Source organism: Neopsephotus bourkii, unplaced genomic scaffold, assembly GCF_033783945.1.
Source record: "Neopsephotus bourkii isolate Nb327-2 ecotype Australia unplaced genomic scaffold, CSIRO-AGI_Nbou_v1 NB_1792, whole genome shotgun sequence".
Lineage (NCBI taxonomy): Eukaryota > Metazoa > Chordata > Aves > Psittaciformes > Psittacidae > Neopsephotus > Neopsephotus bourkii.
Window position 1 is genome coordinate 665,477 of NW_026902266.1, and position 22,511 is coordinate 687,987.

Here is a 22,511-nt window from a genome sequence, read left to right on the forward strand (position 1 = left end):
AGAAGAGTTTATAGCTGTATTTTCGATGCTATTGTTGGTATAAAATTGCCATCATTGCTCAGACTAAAACTTGATTAGTTTTGCAAAGCTCTCTGTCATTTTCTTAAAAGAGGTAGTATAAAAAGGGTGACTTGCAAAACATGGCCTCATCAGGCTGTAAACATTTCAAACAGACATAAATACCTATGATAAAAAGTACAGTGGAAGAGATTATTCTAGAAATTGTTTTATGAACTTGAAAAGAAAAAAACAGTAGATACATTTAATATATTTACTTATTTGCATGTACTTTAAATGATACAGAACAAGATTACTATGTTAGAAATTCACATACAATATAAAAACATTTGTTAGACAAAGTCACCATTCTGCTGAGATTTGCAATAACTGTTTATCCGAGCTTAACTTCAGGTATTTATAATATTTTTCATACATGAATCTTTGTATATGTGCAATGTTTCATTAACTACACAATGTGAAACCCTGATTTTTGTAATTTTTCATCACAATCTGAACATAACAGCTATCTGCATCTTAACACATTGGCTTTTGAAACACTAGTAATTAAGGCATCTTTGCTGTGTAGTTTCTCAATAGTGCAAACAAAAACTGTCCTTAATAATTTGATGAAAACATAGAAGTAATTGAATATTCTGAAGTTTTTTGTGGGTTTTTTTTAATGCAACTGGAAGATAGTTGTGCATTTTGGAGTTCTCTTGTGAAAGACAAATTTAAAAACTCTTAATGCTGATTGCTTTTGTTGGTTCCTTGTAACTGGTTCAGCTGTCTTGGTTTCATGACAGGATAATTCATCTTTTGTGGGATGTTGTAGTAAAACACAGTAGCATTTCAATGAATACCCAGTAACTAAGTGAATCCCAAATGCAGCAAAGGCATACAGTTTTCATAAGCGCACTTTCACCTCACTGAAGTAAAAGTTGCTCCTACAAGACATTTTTCCACTTCAATGTGAAGTAGACTGTTATGATGTTAGTGGTTTTATTCAACAGCTTGACAGTTCAGTTCTCTTCTGCGAGTATTTCTCAAAAGGCTTTCAGACATAGTACATATTTCACATAAGCTCAGTTTCCCAATTGTGTCAGTGCAGCTGTAATAAATAAGCATTTACATCCTAGAAGGGAAAAAAAAAAAAACAACAAAAAACAGGAGAAAGTGTTTGTCACATTACTTGTAGCTGTAATATTGACTGTATATCTGAGGCAGGGTAACCTATCAGGACATTAATACAACAGTAACTATATTTAGGCCAAATTTCAGAACAAGTTATCTTCAAGATTACTTTCAATTAATGCTTTTAATGGCATTTCTTTATGTAATGAAAAGTCTGCAGAACAGTGTGATTAGTTTCCAAAGCACCAATTCAGTTTTTCCTCTGCTGAGTGCATGCACAGAAAAAGAAGTCATTGTCATGAGATCATGTATTTGAAACATGTTTATTAAGAGTGATGTTCCTTCACCGCATCCCTCCAGCATACTTGTACTAGTCCTATTGCTCCTGTTCAGATCACAATCTATCCTGACATACATTAAGAAACAGACAAACAAACAGGAAGGGAAACAGAATCCCAGAGAAATCAACTGACACTGGCTGTAACTGCTATGTTGATCTAACAGAAGAACTAGGCAGTCTGTATTACAAGCTCCTGCTGCTCTACCATTTGGGGGTTAGAACTCAGTTCTGCATGCCTGCTGACTGAAGCTGTAAGATGTTTGTGATTTTCCTCACATAGAGACATCAAAATTGAAGTCAGAGGAGCAGTCACAGAAGAACAAGAAGTAACTTACTTTGTTGATACATCAAAGTGACAAATTCCGTAGCCATAGAATTGTATCTGAAGGATCTTTGCAGAATCTATAAGCATTCAATCTTTAAATCATTCTCAAGTTCACTCAAATCCTGCACATAACCAAGTGTCTGCTTTAAGTCCTTTCCCACTGTCTGCTTCATCAGGTCCCTCTATGTGGACAGGTTTCTTATTCTGTGCAATTCTTAGTGCCCAACCTCAGAAAGCCATGTTAATAGACAGGAGTATCCTGAGCAGCAAATCATACATCTACCAGACATCCTCATATTACTGATACCACAACATGTTTGCCTTGAGAAAAGGCAAATAAGGTTCACTTCAGATGAAGACACTTCTTTGCTATCTACAAACTCATTTAAGCATTAGGCCAGCAATAAGCTTTGAGATTTAGTATCTTGGCACTTGCCCCAGTCACTTGATGTGCAAATGCTAGCAGTGCTGGGCTAAGATTCTCCCTGCTGTATGACACTTACAACAATGGCTATAAAAATCACAGAATCAATTAGGTTGGAAAAGATCTTTAAGATCATCAAGTCCAACCCTTTATCCAAGGACTGCCAAGTCCAACATTAAACCATGTCACTAAGGGCCTCGTTTATGCAGTCTTTGAACACTTCCAGGGACAGCGATTCCACCACTTTCCTGGGCAGGCTGTTCTAATACCTGATCACCCTCTTGGTAAAGAAAGTTTTCCTAATACCCAGTCTAAACCAAACCTGGTGCAGCTTGAGGCTCTTTGCTCTTGTAAGAATTGTGCAACATGCTTGAGCATTAGTGGAAAATAAAGGTGTTTATATCCATCAATAGTTTAGCATAAATAACACCAAATGAGAGTAATACTGCAAGTGACGCAATTATATGTTCGTTAATAAACACGACTGGAAGTGGATTACCTTAGCTATGTTACCAGTATATCCTGGAACCAGTGTCAGATGATTCTGCTGTTCCCATAAACCACTTAATTCTTGTTTTAAAATATGAATATTTCTGAAAAAAGAATGACCACCACTTCATAACATACATACATTTCAGTACTTTCTGACTGAAACACAACTACTACATATAGACTTAGTCTATATGATATTGCCACAGTATCATAAAAAATTTGATCCAACTTCTATAGCATTTGTATTAACCCCTGATATGACTATATGCTAGATGTATTAAAACAATAAAAACAACCTCCCCCCAGAACCAAAACCCATCCCAAAACATGACAGTCCTGTATCTTAGGAGCATAACTTAAGTGCTTTTAAGCTTTTACTTTCAAATTATAGTATTTTTGTTTTGTAGACAAGGTGTGCTCCTACTGATCAAAGTTGAAACAGATTTTGAGATGGAATAAGTTACAAACCCACATTTAAATATTTCCCAAAACTATACTCACCCATCCTCTGCCTTTTCTGTATGTGCAGACAGTTCTGACCACCATCTTTTAATGACAGCCTGAAGCCAGTTTAAACCAACTATCACATATCTGTAACAACATGTTTTACATATTATGCTTTTCTCCCACTCTCCAGTACCTACAGGTCAGCTAAAGTGTTAAGACAAAATGGTAAGCAACTTAGAATGCAACATGTTTTCTATTCTGGAATATAAATCTAGACAGATTGGCAAGCTTGAAACTGAAGACATAGGCAAGTAATTAAAGTGCTAAACTGAAGCTCTTACTGAAAAGAAGAAATTCAAGTATTTTGCCTGAAACCTTTGCCTTGATTTCATGTTATAAAGCATATTAAGGCTTCAGTGCTATTCTGTTTTACTGTTTAGGTTAAATAAATTTGCCTAGGGGCAAAACCAGTCCCTGCCAGTACTTAGCCTTGCAGAAAGGGGTTTCTGCACCACCGGTTTGTTAAAGGAGAAAGTTTCACAGCAAAGAGTCCCTTCAGGTAGGCATTTCTTTAGAAAAACAGCTTTGGGAGAAGGGGCAGAGGGAACAAAAGTCAGAGGACTAAACACCATTAATGCCTAGGACAGTGCATAGCCAGGAAGTAGGAGTGTTTTGAAAACATCTGAAACTAATACTTACTCTTCGTATTTGCTTTTAAGCAGCGATTTCACTAAAGGCAAAAGATCTACACAGCAGCCAACTGAAATAAATGGTTTTTCTTCCTGTAAACTTAAAAAGCACAAGATGTCTCAGAAGTGTTTGAACGTCAGAGTGGTTATAGCAGATTCTTATCCCCCACTTCTTTTTGTTTGTACCTCTTTGTAAGCACAGGAAGGCAGTCTACTACTACTCCAAGATCCTGTATCCTAGAATCATTAAGAAAAAATATCAGAAATGTTACTGGTAAAACACAGGTTGAAGTATATGCTTCAACTATGATTTAAAGAATAAATATAATAAAGTTACAACATTTAAGGAACCCCTAAAAATACTGCAGCATATTTGGAATTGTTACTACTTTAAGAATATAGAAGAGACACCTAATTTACCTCACTAAGTAGGTGACCAGTTCGTTTATACTCCTTCTTCTCCAAAAGGTTAAAGCTACATTCAGCCTCAGATTCCTGCTGAAAAGAACTTGAGTCATAGTTTCATGGTCCTGAGAAACCTGTATATTTAGAAAATATAAAAGTTTACCACAAGTTTAGTAGCCAGCAACAACACAATAAGCTGCTCTAATATAGTAACTTAGTATATGAATATATACTTTCCTACCTGTATGCCTTTAGAAATGTAGCTAACAATGGCCTTAAACCCCACAAATTTCCCTTAGAAGGCAGCACAAATAGATAAAGACTACTTAACCCACAAGCTACAAGAATAAGGTTTCCAGACACCTAAAGAGAGGTATCCAATGATTCAATAGGGCATTCATGAGTATGAACCTATAATTCTCACCAACTTTAAGTACTTTTTATTTAGATGTTTACTAATTTTGACATTTCAGACATAAGTAATTATATGTATTCCTCTGTCCTTTCACAGAAAAGGTTCGTTTTTAAAAAAGCTCATTCTTGGAATGAAGTTTAGGTATTTTATTAAAATTCCTTTGACTGGAATAAACACTGCAGAGCCATCCACATCTCAGTCATCTGTGGCCAGTGATCTGGTCTTTAGTTTCTCAGAGGTTAAATCTTTCCCAGTCTTCATTTCTTTACCCTTCTTTTCTTATTCTAACTATTCTGCTCCTACTTCCTTGAAACCATCAATATAATGGAGTGCAGGAGTGCCAGATTTGTACCTCCAGCCCACTGGACTCTGAGCTGTCTCTTCATGACAGCCCATGTTTACAGTACTATGAAAAGGCAGCATGGTGATAGTCTTCAATCTGATCTTCCCTGCCATGCCTCACATTAAACACCCGCAAGCCACAATGGGTAACAAGCATCTAAGGTGACAGAAGTGGAAATTTCAACATTAAGGGACTTAAATGAACTACACTGTCACAACACCCATTTCATTTAAATATCTGACCTTTTAGCCAGTTTCAGAAGCCCCACAAACATTCACCGAGTTTCATCAAGCAACCTTAACAAGAAATACAGTCTCATACAAACTCCTAAGCTAGTTACATACACACTAAGCTGACACTGTTACTGAAGATGGTTTTATCCTACCTCACCAGTTTATTCCCATTCACACACCAGCACTTTCACACTTCCATAAACATGTGTGTGGCCATGCATCATGCCAGATGATGAAACCTAACTAGGTCCAAAGAACGTTTTCCTTTGGTGCTGGTGCAATTTTAACCCAGACTAGCCTGGGAGATCTGAGCTTCTGTGCTGATCCAAACATGGGGAAAAGCAGCAGTACTATTACTGTTGGCAATGGTATTATAATAAACTGACAGATAAAGATGTAAATAACAAGACCTGAGCCAATCTGTATGTTAAGAAAATTAGTATCATTGAAAAATTTCACAGCTAACGACACAAAGAAACTACCAGGAATACTTTTACTTTAAACTGAAGTTTTTTTAAACTCTACTTACCTCTGAAAAAAATCCACTATATTTGGATGAGGGGCCTTCTGTTTGAGATGAGCCAGAATCACTAGAATTCAGGAAGCACGTACGACTATTGTGCACTTTTGGTAGCAGATTCCCTGCACAAGCCAGTTCATTTTCTTTATTTGCCATGTCACAGTCCCTAGATTTAGGGAGCTGTTTCTTTCTGTAACAAGGCTTTGCAGTAGAGTAATGAACTTTTCTTTTACAATAAGCTACTTTGAAAAGAAAGAGGGGACTTGCCACCGTTTTTCCAACTGTTACTCTGCAACGATAAAGCAGTATTTTAGTGAAGGTTGCTGTAAACCTAAGCAATACTTTCTGTTAAGTTAAAATATATCACTATGAATTCAGTAGTGAACTTGAAGGTTACTTAGAACACTTCATCCCCAAGATACTTCTGATAACCCAAATAGTCATGAAAGTGTTAAGAGCTACCACCAACATTTTTTCTTGCTTTTATGAATGCAGAGACTTATTATGAAAGTAGACACAAGAATCAATTGTCAGTAAAATTAAGACCTATCTTTTATCTGTCTGTCTGGGTATTGTAATACATTTAAACTGCTTTTTCCTCTGTCTCCCTCACTTGAAACTCAAGACTCTTCACACCACTGCTCTCCTACCTGTTTGTGTATGAAGCCAGCTGTTTTGGAGATTTCTTACCCTGAGAGAAAGGGAACAGAGAAGAAAAAAATCTGCATTACTAAAAAGGATCAAACACTCCCACAATTTGTCATAAAGAAGTAGTCCTGCTCGACCATAACCTAAGTTTACTACAGATTCCCTCCCTTCCACCCACTCTTTCTATTCTGCAACTTAAGCACAGCTATGTTAACCTTCCAGTAATCTTCGAGTATTTCTGAGTGGCCTAAAGATGGACTCTCTCTGCCCCAGCTGTCCCGGCAGCACCATGATCAGCTGGAGGGTATCTTTGGCAAGAGGCGGGATTGTGACATCAGCAACGGATTCTTTAGTTATGAGCAAACTAAACGCCGACATATGAAAAGCCTACTGGAATCTGACGGCAAAACTGTGTTACTTTGTCTCATGTATATTTAAAGGCCCATAATATGATGCCTGTAAGATGCTAGTATTAGGAAGGATAATAGCAGAACATTTCCCCACCAAAGCACAAGGGAAAAAAAAAACCCACAAAAAAAAAAATCAAGACTGCTGTAGACAACATGAGCTTGATTATCCTGTATCCTTCATAGGAAACAGATTAACACCCTGACACCAGAAAGGCTGCATAAAACAGTGATATCCTACAGGAATAACAAAATTCATTCAAGGTTGTGCCACACCTCTGAAAATTAAGCAACACAATTTAAAGATGAATTTCTGAAGACTGTTTTTTATACAATAGTCTTCAGTGTTTTAGAGCTTCATGTAATGAAGATGAGCTTAATTGTGTCATTCTCTTTTTACTGGTAAAAAGAAAAAAGTACTAAGATGCTCAAGTTAGAAATATGTATTTTCACATGAACAGGTACTAAGCTCATATACTGCTGGCATTTGAACTTGAAAATATAAATAAAATCATAAAACAGTTAGAGTTGGAAAGGAATTTAAGATCATCTAGTTCCACCCCCCCTGCCATAGGCAGGGACACCTCATACAAAACAATGTCACCCAAGGCTTTGTCCAACTTGGCCTTGAACACTGCCAGGGATGGAGCATTTACGACTACCCTGGGCAACCCATTCCAGTGCCTCACCACCCTTACAGTAAAGAATTTCTTCCTTATATCCAGTATAAACTTCCCCTGTTTAAGTTTGAACCCATTACCCCTTGTCCTATCACTACAGTCCCTAATGAAGAGTCCCTCCCCAGCATCCTTATAGGCCCCCTTCAGATACTGGAAGGCTGCTACGAGGTCTCCACGCAGCCTTCTCTTCTCCAGGCTGAAAAGCCCCAACATTCTCATCCTATCTTCATACAGGAGGTGCTCCAGGCCCCTGATCATTCTCCTCATGGCCCTCCTCTGGAATTGTTCCAACAGTTCCATGTCCTTTTTATGTTGAGGACACCAGAACTGTACACAATACTCCAAGTGAGGTCTCACGAGAGCAAAGGGGCAGGATCACCTCCTTCGACCTGCTGGTCACACTCCTTTTGATGCAGCCCAGGATACAGTTGGCTTTCTGGGCTGCAAGCACACACTGCTGGCTCATGTTCATTTTCTCATCGACCAGCACCCCCAAGTCCTTCTCCACAGGGCTGCTCTGAATCTCTTCTCTGCCCAGCCTGTAGCTGTGCCTGGGATTGCTCCGACCCAGGTGTAGGACCTTGCACTTGGCATGGTTAAACTTCATGAGGTTGGCATCAGTCCACCTCACAAGCGTGTCATGGTCCCTCTGGATGGCATTCCTTCCCTCCAGCGTATCAACCAAACCACACAGCTTGGTGTCATCGGCAAATTTGCTGAGGGCACACTCAATCCCACTGTCCATGTCAGCGATGAAGATGTTAAACAAGACTGGTCCCAACACTGATCCCTAAGGGACACCACTCATTACAGGTCTCCAGCCGGACATTGAGCCATTGACCACAACTCTTTGTGTGCGGCCCTCCAGCCAGTTCTTTATCCACTGAGTGGTCCACCTATCGAATTGATGTCTCTCCAATTTAGAGATAAGGATGTCATACAGGACAGTGTCAAATGCTTTGCACAAGTCCAGGTAGATGACATCAACTGCTCTATCCCTGTCTATCAGTTCCGTAGCCCCATCATAGGCGGCCGCCAAATTGGTCAGGCAGGATTTCCCCTTACTGAAGCCATGCTGGGTATCACCAACCACCTTGTTTTTTCATGTGCCTTAACATGCCTTCCAGGAGAATCTGCTCCAAGATTTTGCCGGGCACAGAGGTGAGACTGACTGGTCTGTATGTAGTTCCCTGGGTCATCCATTTTCCCCTTCTTGAAAATGAGGGTTATATTTCCCTTTTTCCAGTCGTCCGGAGATTCACCTGACTGGCACAATTTTTCAAATATGATGGACAGTGGCTTAGCAGCTTCATTTGCTAGCTCGTTCAAGGACCCCTGGATGGATTTCATCAGGTCCCATGGACTTGTGTATGTTCAGGTTCTTAAGATGCTTTCAAACCAGATCCTCTCCTACAGTGGGCCTAAGGTCTTCATTCTCACAGTCCCTGCCTCTGCCTTCCAAGACTTGGGTGGAAGTATTCGTGGACATGATTCTTTATGCTGCGCACATCAGCAAAACAATGCTATGATGTTAACACCAACTCAAAATCATGTGGGTTTTAATACATAATTTCAATAAGCAAACAGAGGATATTGGCATATTTACCACTGTTTGAAGCAGTCTTGCAGTAAGTTTACGTCCCTAATGCTTCCTCCATGCTCTGCTGCCTTACTCTTCAGCCAGTAACACAGGTAAGAGGTTTAAGAAATTGCTTCTGAATAGCAATAATCCAGTGAGAGAGTACGTGTTACTAGACAATGTGGTAGATCCAGCTATACGATAATACAAAGACAGGTCCATTTCAATGCAGGTATTCCACCTAGCCCACCCCTTAACTGTGCCATGTAGCTCTTCTGGCAAGAGAGAACTTTTTGATGGTAGAATTCCTCTACTGTAACAGTTCTTAAACAGACTGCAGAGTAGGCATGAGTAACACCATATCAGCACCTACTGCTCACACGGATGATATGATGCCTGTAGTTATGTAGTCTGTGCAGTGATGGCCTATCATAGAATCTTAGAACAATTTGGGTTGGAATGGATCTTCAAAGGGCATCTAATCCAACCCTCCTGCAATAAGCAGGGACCTCTTCAACTAGATCAGGTTACCCAGAAACACATCCAGCCTGGCAATGTCTACAGAGGTGGCACATCCACCACCTCTCTGGGCAACCTGCGCCAGTATTTTATCATCCTCATTGTAAAGAATTTTTTCCTAACATCCAGCCTGAATCTCCCCTCTTTAAGTTTAAAACCAAAACCCCTTGCCGTATCACAACAGATCCTGCTGAAAAGTCTATGTATTATAATGCATAGTTTTCATAATATAACTGCTGTTAAAGCTAAAGTTCTATTGTACATCTAAACATGAAATACCTAATAATGCTGTGCTTCTAGTTTTAGACTGCTCAGAACCATGAACTTGTTTGAATGTTTACTTCAGTTTCATCTGAGGACATAAAAAAAACCAAAACAATAAACCCACAACCACAAAGAGCTTACCTCCTTCATGGTCTTTTTAGTGGAAGAAGAGATTCTTTTCCTGGGGAGATCAATGTGATGACCTTCGATATGCAATACTTTCTGTTTTCTAACATTGTGGGCTTCAGATGCCATAATCTCTCAAATCCCTGTTTTCAAGGGAAAGAAACTTAGTTATGCTTTCTAAAACTTTCAGTCAACTTTCTTCAAATACAGATGGCAAAACAGTTAAAAGAGTTCAACTATTCACAAGATGTTCCATCATCTAAATAACCTAAGACATCATCCTTCAGCAAACGGCAGCTAGATCATTAGCAATATGTCTATGAGCACTTCAAAATGCCTACTTAGTTTTCAGCCCTTCCCAAAGAAATAGAGATTCTGTTTTCAACCCAACTCAGTACACCTGCACTGAGGGGTGTCATGCAGAGAGGAATTCAAGTAAAGGAAAAGGCAATTTAGGAGACTCCTCCACATTCCACACTATGAATTTCATCTGCAACCTAGAGGGGAAAAAGATAAAAATCCCACAAATGCTTCCAAGTGGGAAAAGGCAGCTAAATAAAAATAATCCCTGGGTTTTTTGGGGGGAAGGCGGCAAAATTTATCAGAATACCAAAGGTTAAAAAAAATTGAAGTGAAAGACCTCCCTGTAATGTATTGGCAAATCCTCTCCCCTGCCCTTTTTTCTCAGCATATAACTGGCTATTTTTCATGTTTAAAAAAAAAAAAATCTTTATTCCACAGTTAACTGATACTAAAATGTCTAAGGGACTCTGCCTTGAAGTATGCAAATATTTCTATGACAATCAAACTCAAGACTGAGACACTTGTGCATATGTTTTTATAACTTTTTAAGTGATTCAGACAAGACACTGCTTGAGACTGGATTAAAGAACTACATCATGTTTTAGCATTAAAATATTTTAGCAAGACACACTACCTTGCTTTTAAAGGCCATCCCTTTTTTTATTGTTTTTTTCCCCCTAGGCGGGAAAACTGTGTCTCTGCATCAATGTCCCAATTTCTCCCCCTTCACCTTTAGTACCAACAGTCCTATCCTATTTCCTCTATGTAGCAGATTTAGTCCACATTAAGAACTTCAGTATATCAAAGACTAAGACACTTAACAGAGGAAAAAGCCAGATGGGAAACAGCTTACTAGCCACAGAAGACCTGTCAATGCAGTAGCTAAAGGCCATCAAATAAGACAAACAGGTGGCAGGCTCAAAACAAAGTAGAAGGTGTATTCTTCACATAATGCATATTTCATTCCATATTGCAGGATACAGTGGAAGCAAGGAAAACAAAAAGGAAAAAAAACCCAAACCAAACCCACTTTCAAACGCTTCAGCTCTGTTTAGAACTGGATCAGTTATAGAAGAACTATAGTATCATCTGAAACCCTTAACCTGCAAGATGGGAACATGGAGTCCTCAGGCCAAGCACTTCACGAATTGCAAATGGCAGCATTACTTAGGGCAAGACTTCTAACGGTTTGTGATCCATACTTCTGCAGATACAAAGCTGGCTTAAGACTAGTGCATTAACTTGACTGACTCTTTTCCTGCATACTGTGGGATGGTGAGCTCTCAATACTTCCAAGGCTTCCAGCCACCAGGCTTATAAATAAATAGTAATTTATTTTTTTTTTCCCTGGAGCTTAGAAGCAATTACAAGAATAAACCATTCCTCTGCTTATCGGACTCATAAAAAACATTATTTGGCCTCAAAATGGGCAGTACATTAAAATTTGAACTTAGAGAACAACACAAGGGCTAACAACCGAACTTTTAAAGAGAAGCCCACTGTAACAACCCTAAAATCCAAACAAATACAGCCTTATATTCAGTCTAATGCTGAAGGCAGAAAGCTAGGAGGACTTGGAAAAGAAACAGCTGAGGGGAAAGCAGCGAACTCCAGGAGAATAGCAAGGATAACATGCAAATCTGCAATGCAGTCACCAAAGCTAAACCCCACAGAATCATCCCATCAGATGCTAAAAACAAATAAATAAGTAAATTCCATGCTCTCTGTTCCTGAAGGATAACTTTCACAACTGATTCCATGACACACTAACAGCTTACAATTCTTCATGCAAAACCATGACCCTTCCTTATGTACTTGCTCAATAAATGATCTCAAGCTATCCTCCTCTTTCATGCTATGCAGTAAGCAAAAGTCTGATCTCCAATATACAAGACAGTGCTGTTAAACTAGAATGGTTTTTACTTAATAGAAGTTTAAAATTTCTGAAAGCTAGAAAAAAACGCCTTACCAAGGAAACTCAATTAGCATAGCAGTGTTTAATGCTGGGCTCTAAAGAGTCTAAGATGACATCTCAAAATACCCAAATTGGAGGTATCTGAACTATCCTGGAGGGAAAAAAGCACCCTACAAAGAGCTGAATGCGTTCAAGAGAAATGAAGATGAGGACACACTTTGCCAAATTTGATTTAAGAACATAATGCTGCCTAACTTCCCAGCTGAAACAGGAAAAGACAACAAAACTATCAATCCTTTCTTTAAAGACTGGGAACAGAAACCCAGAAGGTTAAGAGATAATCAGATATAAAGGAACATCAGATGAAGTAAAATCCTTATGTCTGTGTTCACTGTCCTACAGAGAGGTTTCCATAGCTTAAGCTGTTTTGTGAGGGTCTCTGATGATGCAGAAGCAACTGTGAATATAAGCAGGAATTAAATTGCTGCATTGTTAAGTAAGGTGCAGAATCTCTCAGAGCTGACAAAGCACCTAAAGAAAACATGTGTGGAAAATAGTAAAAACAGCATCAAGGAAGATCCAGAATGTCATCTCTGTTGTGCAAATTAGTAAACAATATAAATTAAGAATAGAATTACTGGAGACAAACAAATAACATATTGGGAAACATTCAACCTGGCCATTGTGAAGGCAAGTCATGCCCTTCAAAATTAGGTACAACATGGGCAAAGGACAACTAAATGACAAAAACCTACCTGGGAGTCCAAAAAGCTTTAAGAAGTCCCTCAGGTAAAACTCCTGAGGAAACTAAGCAACCAAGAGGGAAAGATTTTGCATGGACAAATAGTTAAGAAAGTCATAAACAACCTAAGCAGTTCCCACATTGAAGGAGGCCACAACAGGTATCCCACAGAAAATCTACATTGGTTTATGCTGTTCAATATATTCATAAATTACATCTCAAAGGGGATGAGTAACTGATGTTGACAATACAAAGTTATATTAGACACTGAAGATGAGGGCTAGCTGAAGAACTAAAGCACTGTGATTTACAATAGGGAGCAGCAATGATTATAGATGAATATAAAAAAAAGCCTGTGTGTCTGCAGGCACAGGAAATTCTGGGTTTTCATACAGAATCACAGGCTGTGAACTAATAATTGCCACCTACAATAAGATGCATGACAGTTTATTTTAGAGAATTTGGATTGCTCGGTGCACCATATGGATCAATAGAAAAATAAACCTAACTAATTTGTGCTTGTATTTCAAATACTAAGTGCAGGTTTAGTATTCTTCCCTTGATAAAATAAAAACACCCCAACCCACCAGAAGACAATAAAACAACTCCGAAGACTTTTAAGTAGAAAACAAGAAAAACCAAGCAAACAAATCACACCAAAAAACCCACAAAAAACCCAACCAACCAAACCCAAAAACCAAACAAAAAAAAAAAAACAACCAAAACACACACACAAACAAAAATATTAGACAATGTTAAAAGAAGTATGAAACACTTTCCATACAATCAACTGAATAGACCAGGACTTCCCAGTCTGGAAAGAAGGCTACCTATAGCAGAGAGGGGAAAGACGACAAAGGTCTATAAAAATGAATAGCTTGGAATAGTTGCATAGAAATCATTCACTGTTGTGCCCAATGTAAGAATGAAGGGTCAAAAGCTGAAGGCAGGTTCAAAACTTACAAAAGGGGGTGGATCTTCATGCATATTATAATCAACCTGAACCTGCCACATGATGCTGCAGACCCAACTGTTTACATAGGTTCTAGGGTAAACTGTGCAAATTCATTGAAAAAGATTAAAGATTGTGATAAAATACAGAAACACAACCTGGGTAGCCCAGAGACAGAGCAGAACACAAGCAAAACAACCTGGCAGATCTAAATATAATGCTGCTATTAAAAAACCTAGCCCATATCTCAAGAAACTTGCTTCCAAAGATTTAGTAACACAGGATAAAATGATAGCTGTCCAGGCACTTTACAGGGTTTTTCACAACTTTTATTTCCTGCCTGCTATAAGGTATCATCACCTACAGATAGCTAAGTAGACACTATCAGCCACTGTTATTATGGGATATATGCAGAGTATTTTTAAACTGCCATAAGATACTAATTTGTGCATGATCTAATACTCTACACTTTAACATCTTGCATTCTTTGATTATTCCCTTATGATAAGCACAGTTGGTTGTATTTGTTCAGAACAATATGTCATGCAGCTCATTCAGGCCAATGCAATCCCTTGCTTTACAAATTTTAAAAATAAGAGGATAGAATGCAAGTCCTTTCAGCTCTGCCTCAGCCCTTCATCACACAAGCCCAAACTGTTTTACAACTGTAACAAAGTACACTGCAATTATGAATGGAGACACACAATTTTATTAAGATGACAGATTAACATTCCATCAATTTCAGCCGTTCCATGGCTGACTTCTCATAGCAGATGCCAACCTCCTTCTTCCTCATTTTACTCTCTGCAATTTTCAGGAAACAGGCCTAGAGTAACAGCAGCCATATATCTTGGTAAGTAAGCTCATTTGTGCCCACGTCCAATAGACAGTACCTATACAAAGTTTTCTTTTTTCTTTTCTTCTGCTGTTTTCTCTGATCTCTCCCAGATGCAATACAACTACCAGAATCAAGCAAAGCAAGCCATACTAAAAGGCTTTCAAGTATGTACCTATCAAAGGCAAGTATTAACAACTCCACCACTCCCTCCCATCATCCTAAATTCTGGGCACGGCCCCCAGAAAGGGACAAACGTTTATTCACGTTACGTAATCTACACATGTATTAACATCTGTTTCTTACAGAACACACACCACAATACTGCAAGTTCAAGGATGACAATATTACACTCAGATGAGTTAACTGTTACTCTCTAAGAAGGGGAGTTCATACTTTGAAAGTATTCAAAGTACGTACACATCAGGGAACTAATAATGGTCAAGTAACTTTGTTAGTCATTATCAGATTTAAAATGTTTATGAGAAGCTTCCAATAATGGTTATTCCACATTTATTTCCAAAAGGGTAATCTGTCTACAAAAATAAACTAAAACTATGTCATGATGCAGAAGTGATTCTGTAAGCTTGGCATAATTTCCTTTCATTTTAACTCTGACAAATGTTAACAAAATCCATCTGTCTCTCACTTTTAGATGGCATCTACATCATCTGAATATGAAACAGTTTGAGTTAAAAAAAACACAAAAAAACTGAAAACCAAACAAAAAACCACGACCCATCTCCTTGTTTAGTAATTAAGCTGACAGTTCACTAGATGCAAAATACTGCATTCTCTTAAAAACAAACTGGAAGTAAAAATTCCAAAGTAAAACTGGAGGTAAAAATTCCAAGGAGCATGTTAATGCAAAAATTTTCTGCAACACTATAAAAAGTGTGTCTTCAGTGCCAGCAGGACACATTTTTTTGATGTGCTATACCTGTCAGGCCATTTGTTACAGTTAAAAGTTTCATGTGTGGCCCAAAATTAGAGGAATTGTATTGAATTTGCCTTAAAGACAAATCTTATATGAGCAACTAGTTATGGTAAGTTAGCTTATTCCTACAGTTTAAGCTAACTTTCCTATTACTCTTACATATGGAATTTGTACGTGTTCCTCTGGCACAAGCAATCATCAAGAAACTTTAAAAATGACAAGTCAGATTTGGTTAAGTTTCTTGAGTATGAATCCAGGTGTGAGTTAGTTCTCCTTGTGGGGTCAGCCTAAAGGTCTAATAAATTACCTTTATCCACCTCCTGGAAAAAAATTTTTGAAAAAAGTTAAATAAACAAGTATTCAGTTTTCTGTATCTGGATGTACCATTTACAGATATTTTAAGCTGCCATAAAGTAACATTAGTTGCCAGTGACTTAGTCTTTTCTGAAGTTATGCTTCACTAATGAAAAGATACTTCTGCCTGTGGATTTTCACTCATGAACACCCTACAAATAGTTAAATTGGAAAAATTCCATTACTGACATTATCTGATAGCTGTTATATAGGAAATAAAATTCCAATACACTGCAGCGTTCCCATTAGTATTTGACATCAGCTTTAAGAAACTACTCAATTTTTTTTTTTCCTATTCATTGCTCAAACCAAAGAGCTTCAAAAACCTACAACAAAATTTTTTAATTCAAACCTAGAGAAAGACATGTTGAAAAACCCCTTAAGTTCTAAACTAAGTGGAGGCATGGGTACCAACCTCATCCCGACCTGGCTGAACACTCTTTGTGACTACATCTGACATAGCTTGGGATCATACCACTTTCTAATGTTACCCTCAAATACAATGTGGTTCATTTACAGCATTTAAAAAGACTTCTTAATTCATACTCAACCTCCTTATCCTGGGACCAACATACAAAACTGTTAAAATTAAAAATATTCCAATGGAAATACATCAAAAAAAGAAGTACCATAACTGGGCAAAAGAGAATGTCCACAAAACTAGAATGACACGTATATATCAGTATAACCACGTGTAATTTTTTTATACATACAGAAATAATATTATGGTATTTTATATAAGATATTATAATAAAATTCTGAGTTATAAAGTTTAGAAACTCAAACCAATGGTAACTGGAGTTTGATGAAATATTACAGAAACTTTAAACAAAACTGTACGCACTGATAATAAGAAATTAAAGTGACAGGTTCTGACTGGAACAGTCTGTTCCTTCCAATCAGCAAGGCCAAAAGAGGCACTAACTTGCCCTCTCTTATGCTTTAATTCTACTAAACATGGCTAACTACCTTGTATTTCCTTCCCTGACTACAGCCCAAGAATAGACGGAACAAAAACACAGAGGAGTGGGAAAAGCTAAATTCATGTTCCAAGAGATGGAAGAACGCTGGTTTTAAGAAAACTGACTTATTTAATCTTGCTCCAAAGCACAATATGTTACAAAAACAGCAACAAAAAAATTCTAAAGCTACCTCCCAGTCTCTCTCCTTAACAGATCTCACTATTTAGAATTTCTTCATTTTAGTTCTACATTAAACAGCACGCCAACTACTCCAGCACAGCAGCTGAGAAAAAAAGCTTGAAGGCTTTTTAACAATGCAATTAATACAGAATCTGATCTTCAAGCGTCTGAAGACTTCCTCCCTCCTCTCCCCCCTCCCCGGAATCTGTCACGCCCAAAGAATAAAATCCCTGAGGAGGCCTCACACCCAGCTTGTTCTCCTCCCCTTCGGTAGCACTAGAACTTTTCCTGCTTTCCTTACACTCGCCCACCATTGCACCCACTTGCTTTTGAGTTGTGGCGAGTGACAACACTTCAATAAAAGACAGAATCACCAGAACTCGCCAGCTGGAGACGCAAGTGCCGAACAGCCGTGCTACAGGCCGGCCGGTGGGGCTGCAGGTGTCCCTGCACTGGCCAGTCGACACCCCCGCGGTACCAGCGGCGCAGGCAAGTGTGTCGGGTTAGGGTCGCCACAGCAGCGGGAAGCAGACCCGCTCCCCGGCAGCGGCCAGCCTGCAACCCCGAGCGCACACTCCAGGCGGGGCGCCCCGGAGCAGCATCTGCCTCGGCGAGGCAGACTGGGGCCTGGGCCGCCCCGTCCACCCCGCTGCCCCAGAGCCAGCGGGGAGGCGCAAGGCCTCGCCGAGGATTACCTCTCTCCCGGTTTCTCAGCGGCCGGAGACGCACCCCACGCTAGGAAGGGTCTATGCCCCTGTCCTGTTCCAAGCGCCAGCTCCTCGGCCGCTGCCCTGGGAGCTTCGCATCCCGTCACTCACCCGCTGCTCATCGTATCGAGCTGGCCCACGCCAAGTGGGAGAAGAAGCCACAAAACACTGCTACCACCACGAACCAACACCCAGAGCCTGCGCCATTCAAACAGCGCCGCGTTGCATGCTGGGCCGCGCCGCGCCACGCCCCGCCGCCCGCGCGGGCATGCGGCGCCCTCTGGCGACCACGCCGCCACCTCCCGGCAGCAGCCGGCACGGCCGGCGCCGCTGCCGCAGAGCCCGCCGCAGCGCGCGCCTCGCCTTGCCCCGCCCCGCCTCGCCCGGCCCCGCCCCGCCTCGCCCGGCCCCGCCCCGCCCGCCTCCTGAGGCGGTGCGCACGGTACGGTGGTTGGGTCCGCAGGCTCGGTGTGCGGCCAGGTGGTTCTTCAAGGCGGGCCCGCCTGCGCCCTGGCGCCCAGGCTGCCGCAGCTGCCTTTCCATGGGCGTCACCCGGCTCTCCCGCTTGGCGGCCTTCACTGGCTGTCTGCCGGCCCGAGCGCGCTCCGGGGCCGTCAGCGCGCTGAGCTGACCTGTGCCGGTCTGGTCCAGCTTCTCGTTGAAAAAAGCTGTTCACCTCCTGCAACCCGCCCGCGTGGAGCGGAGCCTCTTCAGGCCGCGGCGGTTCTTCGGCTGCCCCCTATCCCGCAGGGCTCCCGGTGCGGGAGCACCCGCCGCTGCTGAGCGCGGGGGAGCATTCCAGCTGGGTGCTGCGTACCGTACAGGAAATTTGCTGATGTCTGATTATCCCTGAATACTTACATTGTATCGAGCGAGCCCTCCCTCCACACCGTGCTTGTAGGCTGCTAATGACAAAAGCTCGGTTACGAGTGTGCGATGTTTCAACTGGCTGACAAACTCACTCTGGCTCCAGCTTATAGCTGAGCGTGAGCAGCTCTAGTATTCCTGAGGCCTGGGTGACACTAAAATTCTCTCCTTGATCTAGATTCACGTCTTAGAACACACCTAAAGCCAGAGAGAAGAATGGCTTGTTTTAGTGATAAATGGAGGGAAAGGTGAGGTTCATTACACGTCCCCTCACTTGGTGCCTCCTTCCCCTCCTATAGTATAATCTGAAGTGTGTTACTTTATTATACAATTTCACAGCATCCCTATAAAACAGAGGCTTCATCTGTTCATGTTACATTAAAGTTTTGGCTTGACTGAAATTTTGTGTAGTGTACGTTACTCTCAATTTTAGGGGAGAAGGGCAGGCTGTGACAAATTACATCCTTCTATAAGTTAACTGGGCATGACAATTTAAATTGTAACTTGGTTATGAAGATATTTCCTCAGTGTCTGAACAAGTCCAAGACTATCTGGATTTAATCAGAGTCTACATTACCACTTTTTGTGACCTGGTTTTCATGTCATGATATTATCAGACTTTAAAACAAGGTACCAGCTTATGACACAAGTCTGCTGTACAAAGAAGACATTTGATATCATTAAAAATGAGCTGCGAGTATATAATCAAGTCCTTAGGTCAGCCAATGTTTCATTTCAGAAGTTTCATAAGCATATTGATCTAAAAAGTCATTGGAGTCTTTCACCATAATCATTATCCTTTTGAACAAAAATGCCCTGGTGCTTAGGAATGCATTCTAATTTCCAGTCTAAATTTACTCATGTCCTGACTGTTCTAGTGCCGGTATTAACTGATAGTTTAAAGAACTCTCACCTTCTATGAAGTCTGTTTGCCATATGAGAATAATTTTTATCCTCTCAACAATTTCATTTTATTAGCCTAACAGACTTAGTCTGCTATGCCAGGATAACCTTTATGTTTGCATAATCATCCTAATGTCACTTTTACCGTCATTTTTGCAGATGCTGCAGTTTCAGTTCAAGCTGTCCTGTGTGCACTGTTTTTAATATATACACGGTTCTCTTACTCACCTGAGCACGTCAGCTGTGACTATCCAGGTCAGTAAGGGTTTTTAAACATTATTTTCTTTGAGCTGTGCATACTGACCCAAAAACAAACAAGCAAACAAATAATCAAAGGAAATGGATGATAATTTGCTTTAGAGAATGTGACAATTACCAGATGATGCACACTTAAAAATGCTCGAGCTTTCCAAACCAGACCTTGTGAAGTTCGTCAGGAGCACATGGTTAGATACCAAACCATTTTAAAAGATTGCTAGCTAAATGTGGCTAAGTTAGATGCTGACGCTAGACAGTAGCAGAAATGGCAGAAGAGCTTCTTATGTGATCTTACGTTTAGCTTTTAAAGGGCAGAGCAACTGGCTTGTTCAGCCAAGATGCCAAACAGAATTTTTTTTTCTTTTTTAATAATATTTTTTTGTTACCGGGCCTGGTTATTAAATACCTCTTCTGAAAAGAAGCTGTTCTGCAAGTCCAAGTAGGGGTCAGATTTTGTACTGTAATTTCTGTCAAAGGTCCAGTTCTATTTTCAGAATTGCAAAGCTACCTTGATTACTTAGCAATGACCATGGACCATCTGGCTGCTAATACTAACAGGTTAACCATCCTCAGACTCAGCTGCAATCATTTACATTAAGAATTCCCACTTCTTTCGTGTATCTTCCTTTGATTCTGTTTTTGATATGCATTCTCTGGTTTACATTACTATCTGGGCCTGAAAAAACAGTCTTCTTAGCTAAGCCATATATAACCCTAATACCTTTTCTAAGTATCTTCCTTAGTCTAGTTTAACTTACTTTTTGCTGCTGTCTTCCCTAAATAACACTGGGAGGTGTCCCTGCACATGGCAGGGGGGGTTGGAACTAGATGATCTTAAGGTCCTTTCAAACCCTAACTATTCGATGACTCTATGATTCTAAACTAAAGAAAAAGTCAGAGTTTCGTGCATTAACTGCAAAGTACTGAAAAATTATATTCTTTTTGAAACTTTTTTTTCCAATTCCATGTTCCTTTCAATGTTTCCTTTTTCTCTTTTTTTTTTTTTTTTTAATTCATGTAAATTTCACCAGTAGAGTAAAGATCTAATGTTGTTGCTTCTGTATACTGCTAATAGGGGAGTGCCAGTATACCATACTTGTAGGATACTTTTAATGTGTTTGAAGTTTGCATTAAGAAAATGCTATTTCTTTAACATCGCTTATTTTAGTTCTCTGGAGCCAGTTTTGCTACACTGGAATGAACAAGGGGTTTTCACAGAAAAGCTATATCAATCTTATTACTGAGATGAAAAAAGAGTATGTCACACTTTTAAAATAATTATTCTGAGAAATTCAAACCTCAAGACAATTTTAGCTGCAGTTCCAATATAGAAAAGTGTATACTTGAGGGATTTTTAGTATTCTAAATTTTTTGGCAAGGACTAATTATGTATTTTCAAGGAAAAAAAAAAGATCATAGGAAAAGAATCAGCATAAAGAATATGTCATTACTTTAGAACAATGTTTTCGCTACCATTACTGTGACACATAGCATGATGTAATAGGATGGTTTTATGGACAGAAGATGGGGTATTTTCAGTCCTTAGAGACATCATAGCTGTAAATGAATAAAGTAAATTGTCATAAATAAAACTTATGCTTACCAAGCACTTAATATACTGCACAACTTTCTATGCCTGCCGTGTCAAGCTGTATGAAACACAGAGTGAGGAATGAACACTAAGACATCTAAGGGAGCTATGCTTACACTTTTTTGTAGGGCACATTTTGTACAGTTACTTTGATGGTTCCTTTGTAAATGAGTTCTTTGTGCACTGCTCAACAGGTTTGAATAGTCAGATCTTCCAGATGGGTAAAAGAGTCTAACTATATAAAGTAATTATGGTGTAATAGGATTTTATTAGATCATGATACGTAATCTGAATAGTGTTTTTCTTCAGAACCGAAGGAATATAGATCCAAATATATGCAGATCTAATGCAGAGAAATGTAAACATCTACATATAAAAATAACCTACTAACTCCTTCCTCTTGTGTTCTCGTATTCTCAAAACACATATTGATATTAAACACATCTGCATTTTTAAAGAATTTCAGTGTTTGAGTCTGAATATAAAGAAGCTCAGGAATTCTTTGAATTGTTTCCTTTGCAGTTATCTGTAACTCCAAATTATATATTTTGTGCCATTTTCACAAATAGAACACTAGTTGCCCTGGCAAATTGTGGTGGAAAGTAGGAATTTTGATAGAGATTTTGGATGCAACACAGAATCCTAATGTATAAAAATGGAAATATTTAATGTGCAGCAAAACAGAGTACTTGTGCAAAGGCAAAGAAAATTGTAAGGATGGGATGAATGAATTCACTAAAAAAAAAGCTCTTAGTTCTACTGTTCAGAGCTGATTAAGGTGTTTGACTATTTTCTAACTGTATTTTCTATTTTTTCCCTGTAGCTTCTATTCTATTTTTCCTGATATTTTATTTGCAGTAAAGTTTTCCTTCCAGCTTTTGTATAAGTAGCACTATGCCAGTTGGTGGTGTTATTTTACCAGCCTGGCTTCTTTTTTATTCCTCCTTAGGTAGAATTTAAGTTCAGTAAAGTGTACTGACATTTATGGATGTCTTCTGAGATCTGCCCAATAGGAGCC

At 39.5% G+C, this 22,511-nt stretch overlaps 1 protein-coding gene and 1 long non-coding RNA gene across 3 annotated transcripts; one reads left to right on the forward strand and one right to left on the reverse strand.

Moving 5' to 3' along the window:
* Window positions 1-222: 222 nt before the first annotated feature.
* On the reverse strand, window positions 223-18,231 carry KATNBL1 (katanin regulatory subunit B1 like 1). Its single transcript, XM_061380176.1, has 10 exons — window positions 17,986-18,231; window positions 10,003-10,130; window positions 6,415-6,455; window positions 5,774-6,053; window positions 4,269-4,387; window positions 4,035-4,085; window positions 3,859-3,948; window positions 3,214-3,303; window positions 2,720-2,813; window positions 223-1,132 (listed from the first exon to the last, which is right to left on the reverse strand). Exons 2-10 carry the CDS (start codon window positions 10,114-10,116, stop codon window positions 1,100-1,102), a joined length of 912 nt encoding a protein of 303 aa, XP_061236160.1. The 5' UTR covers window positions 10,117-10,130; window positions 17,986-18,231; the 3' UTR covers window positions 223-1,099.
* A 558-nt stretch (window positions 18,232-18,789) lies between these two features.
* LOC133226550 (uncharacterized) lies at window positions 18,790-22,187 on the forward strand. 2 transcript variants are annotated; one of them, XR_009729548.1, is made up of 3 exons: window positions 18,790-18,860; window positions 19,804-19,899; window positions 22,016-22,187. It is a non-coding gene; the product is annotated as an uncharacterized LOC133226550 (long non-coding RNA). The 2 variants fall into 2 exon arrangements; XR_009729547.1 differs by having other exon boundaries at window positions 18,796-18,989.
* The last annotated feature ends 324 nt before the right edge of the window (window positions 22,188-22,511 follow it).

Coding starts and splice junctions, on each gene's coding strand:
- KATNBL1 (XM_061380176.1), bottom strand. CDS start 10,116: ATGGCATCTGAAGCCCACAATGTTAGAAAACAGAAAGTATTGCATATC. Junction 4,086..4,268: donor CTGGTCACCTACTTAGTGAG/GTAAATTAGGTG, acceptor TAATGATTCTAG/GATACAGGATCTTGGAGTAG. Junction 3,304..3,858: donor CTTAAAAGCAAATACGAAGA/GTAAGTATTAGT, acceptor ATGTTGTTACAG/ATATGTGATAGTTGGTTTAA.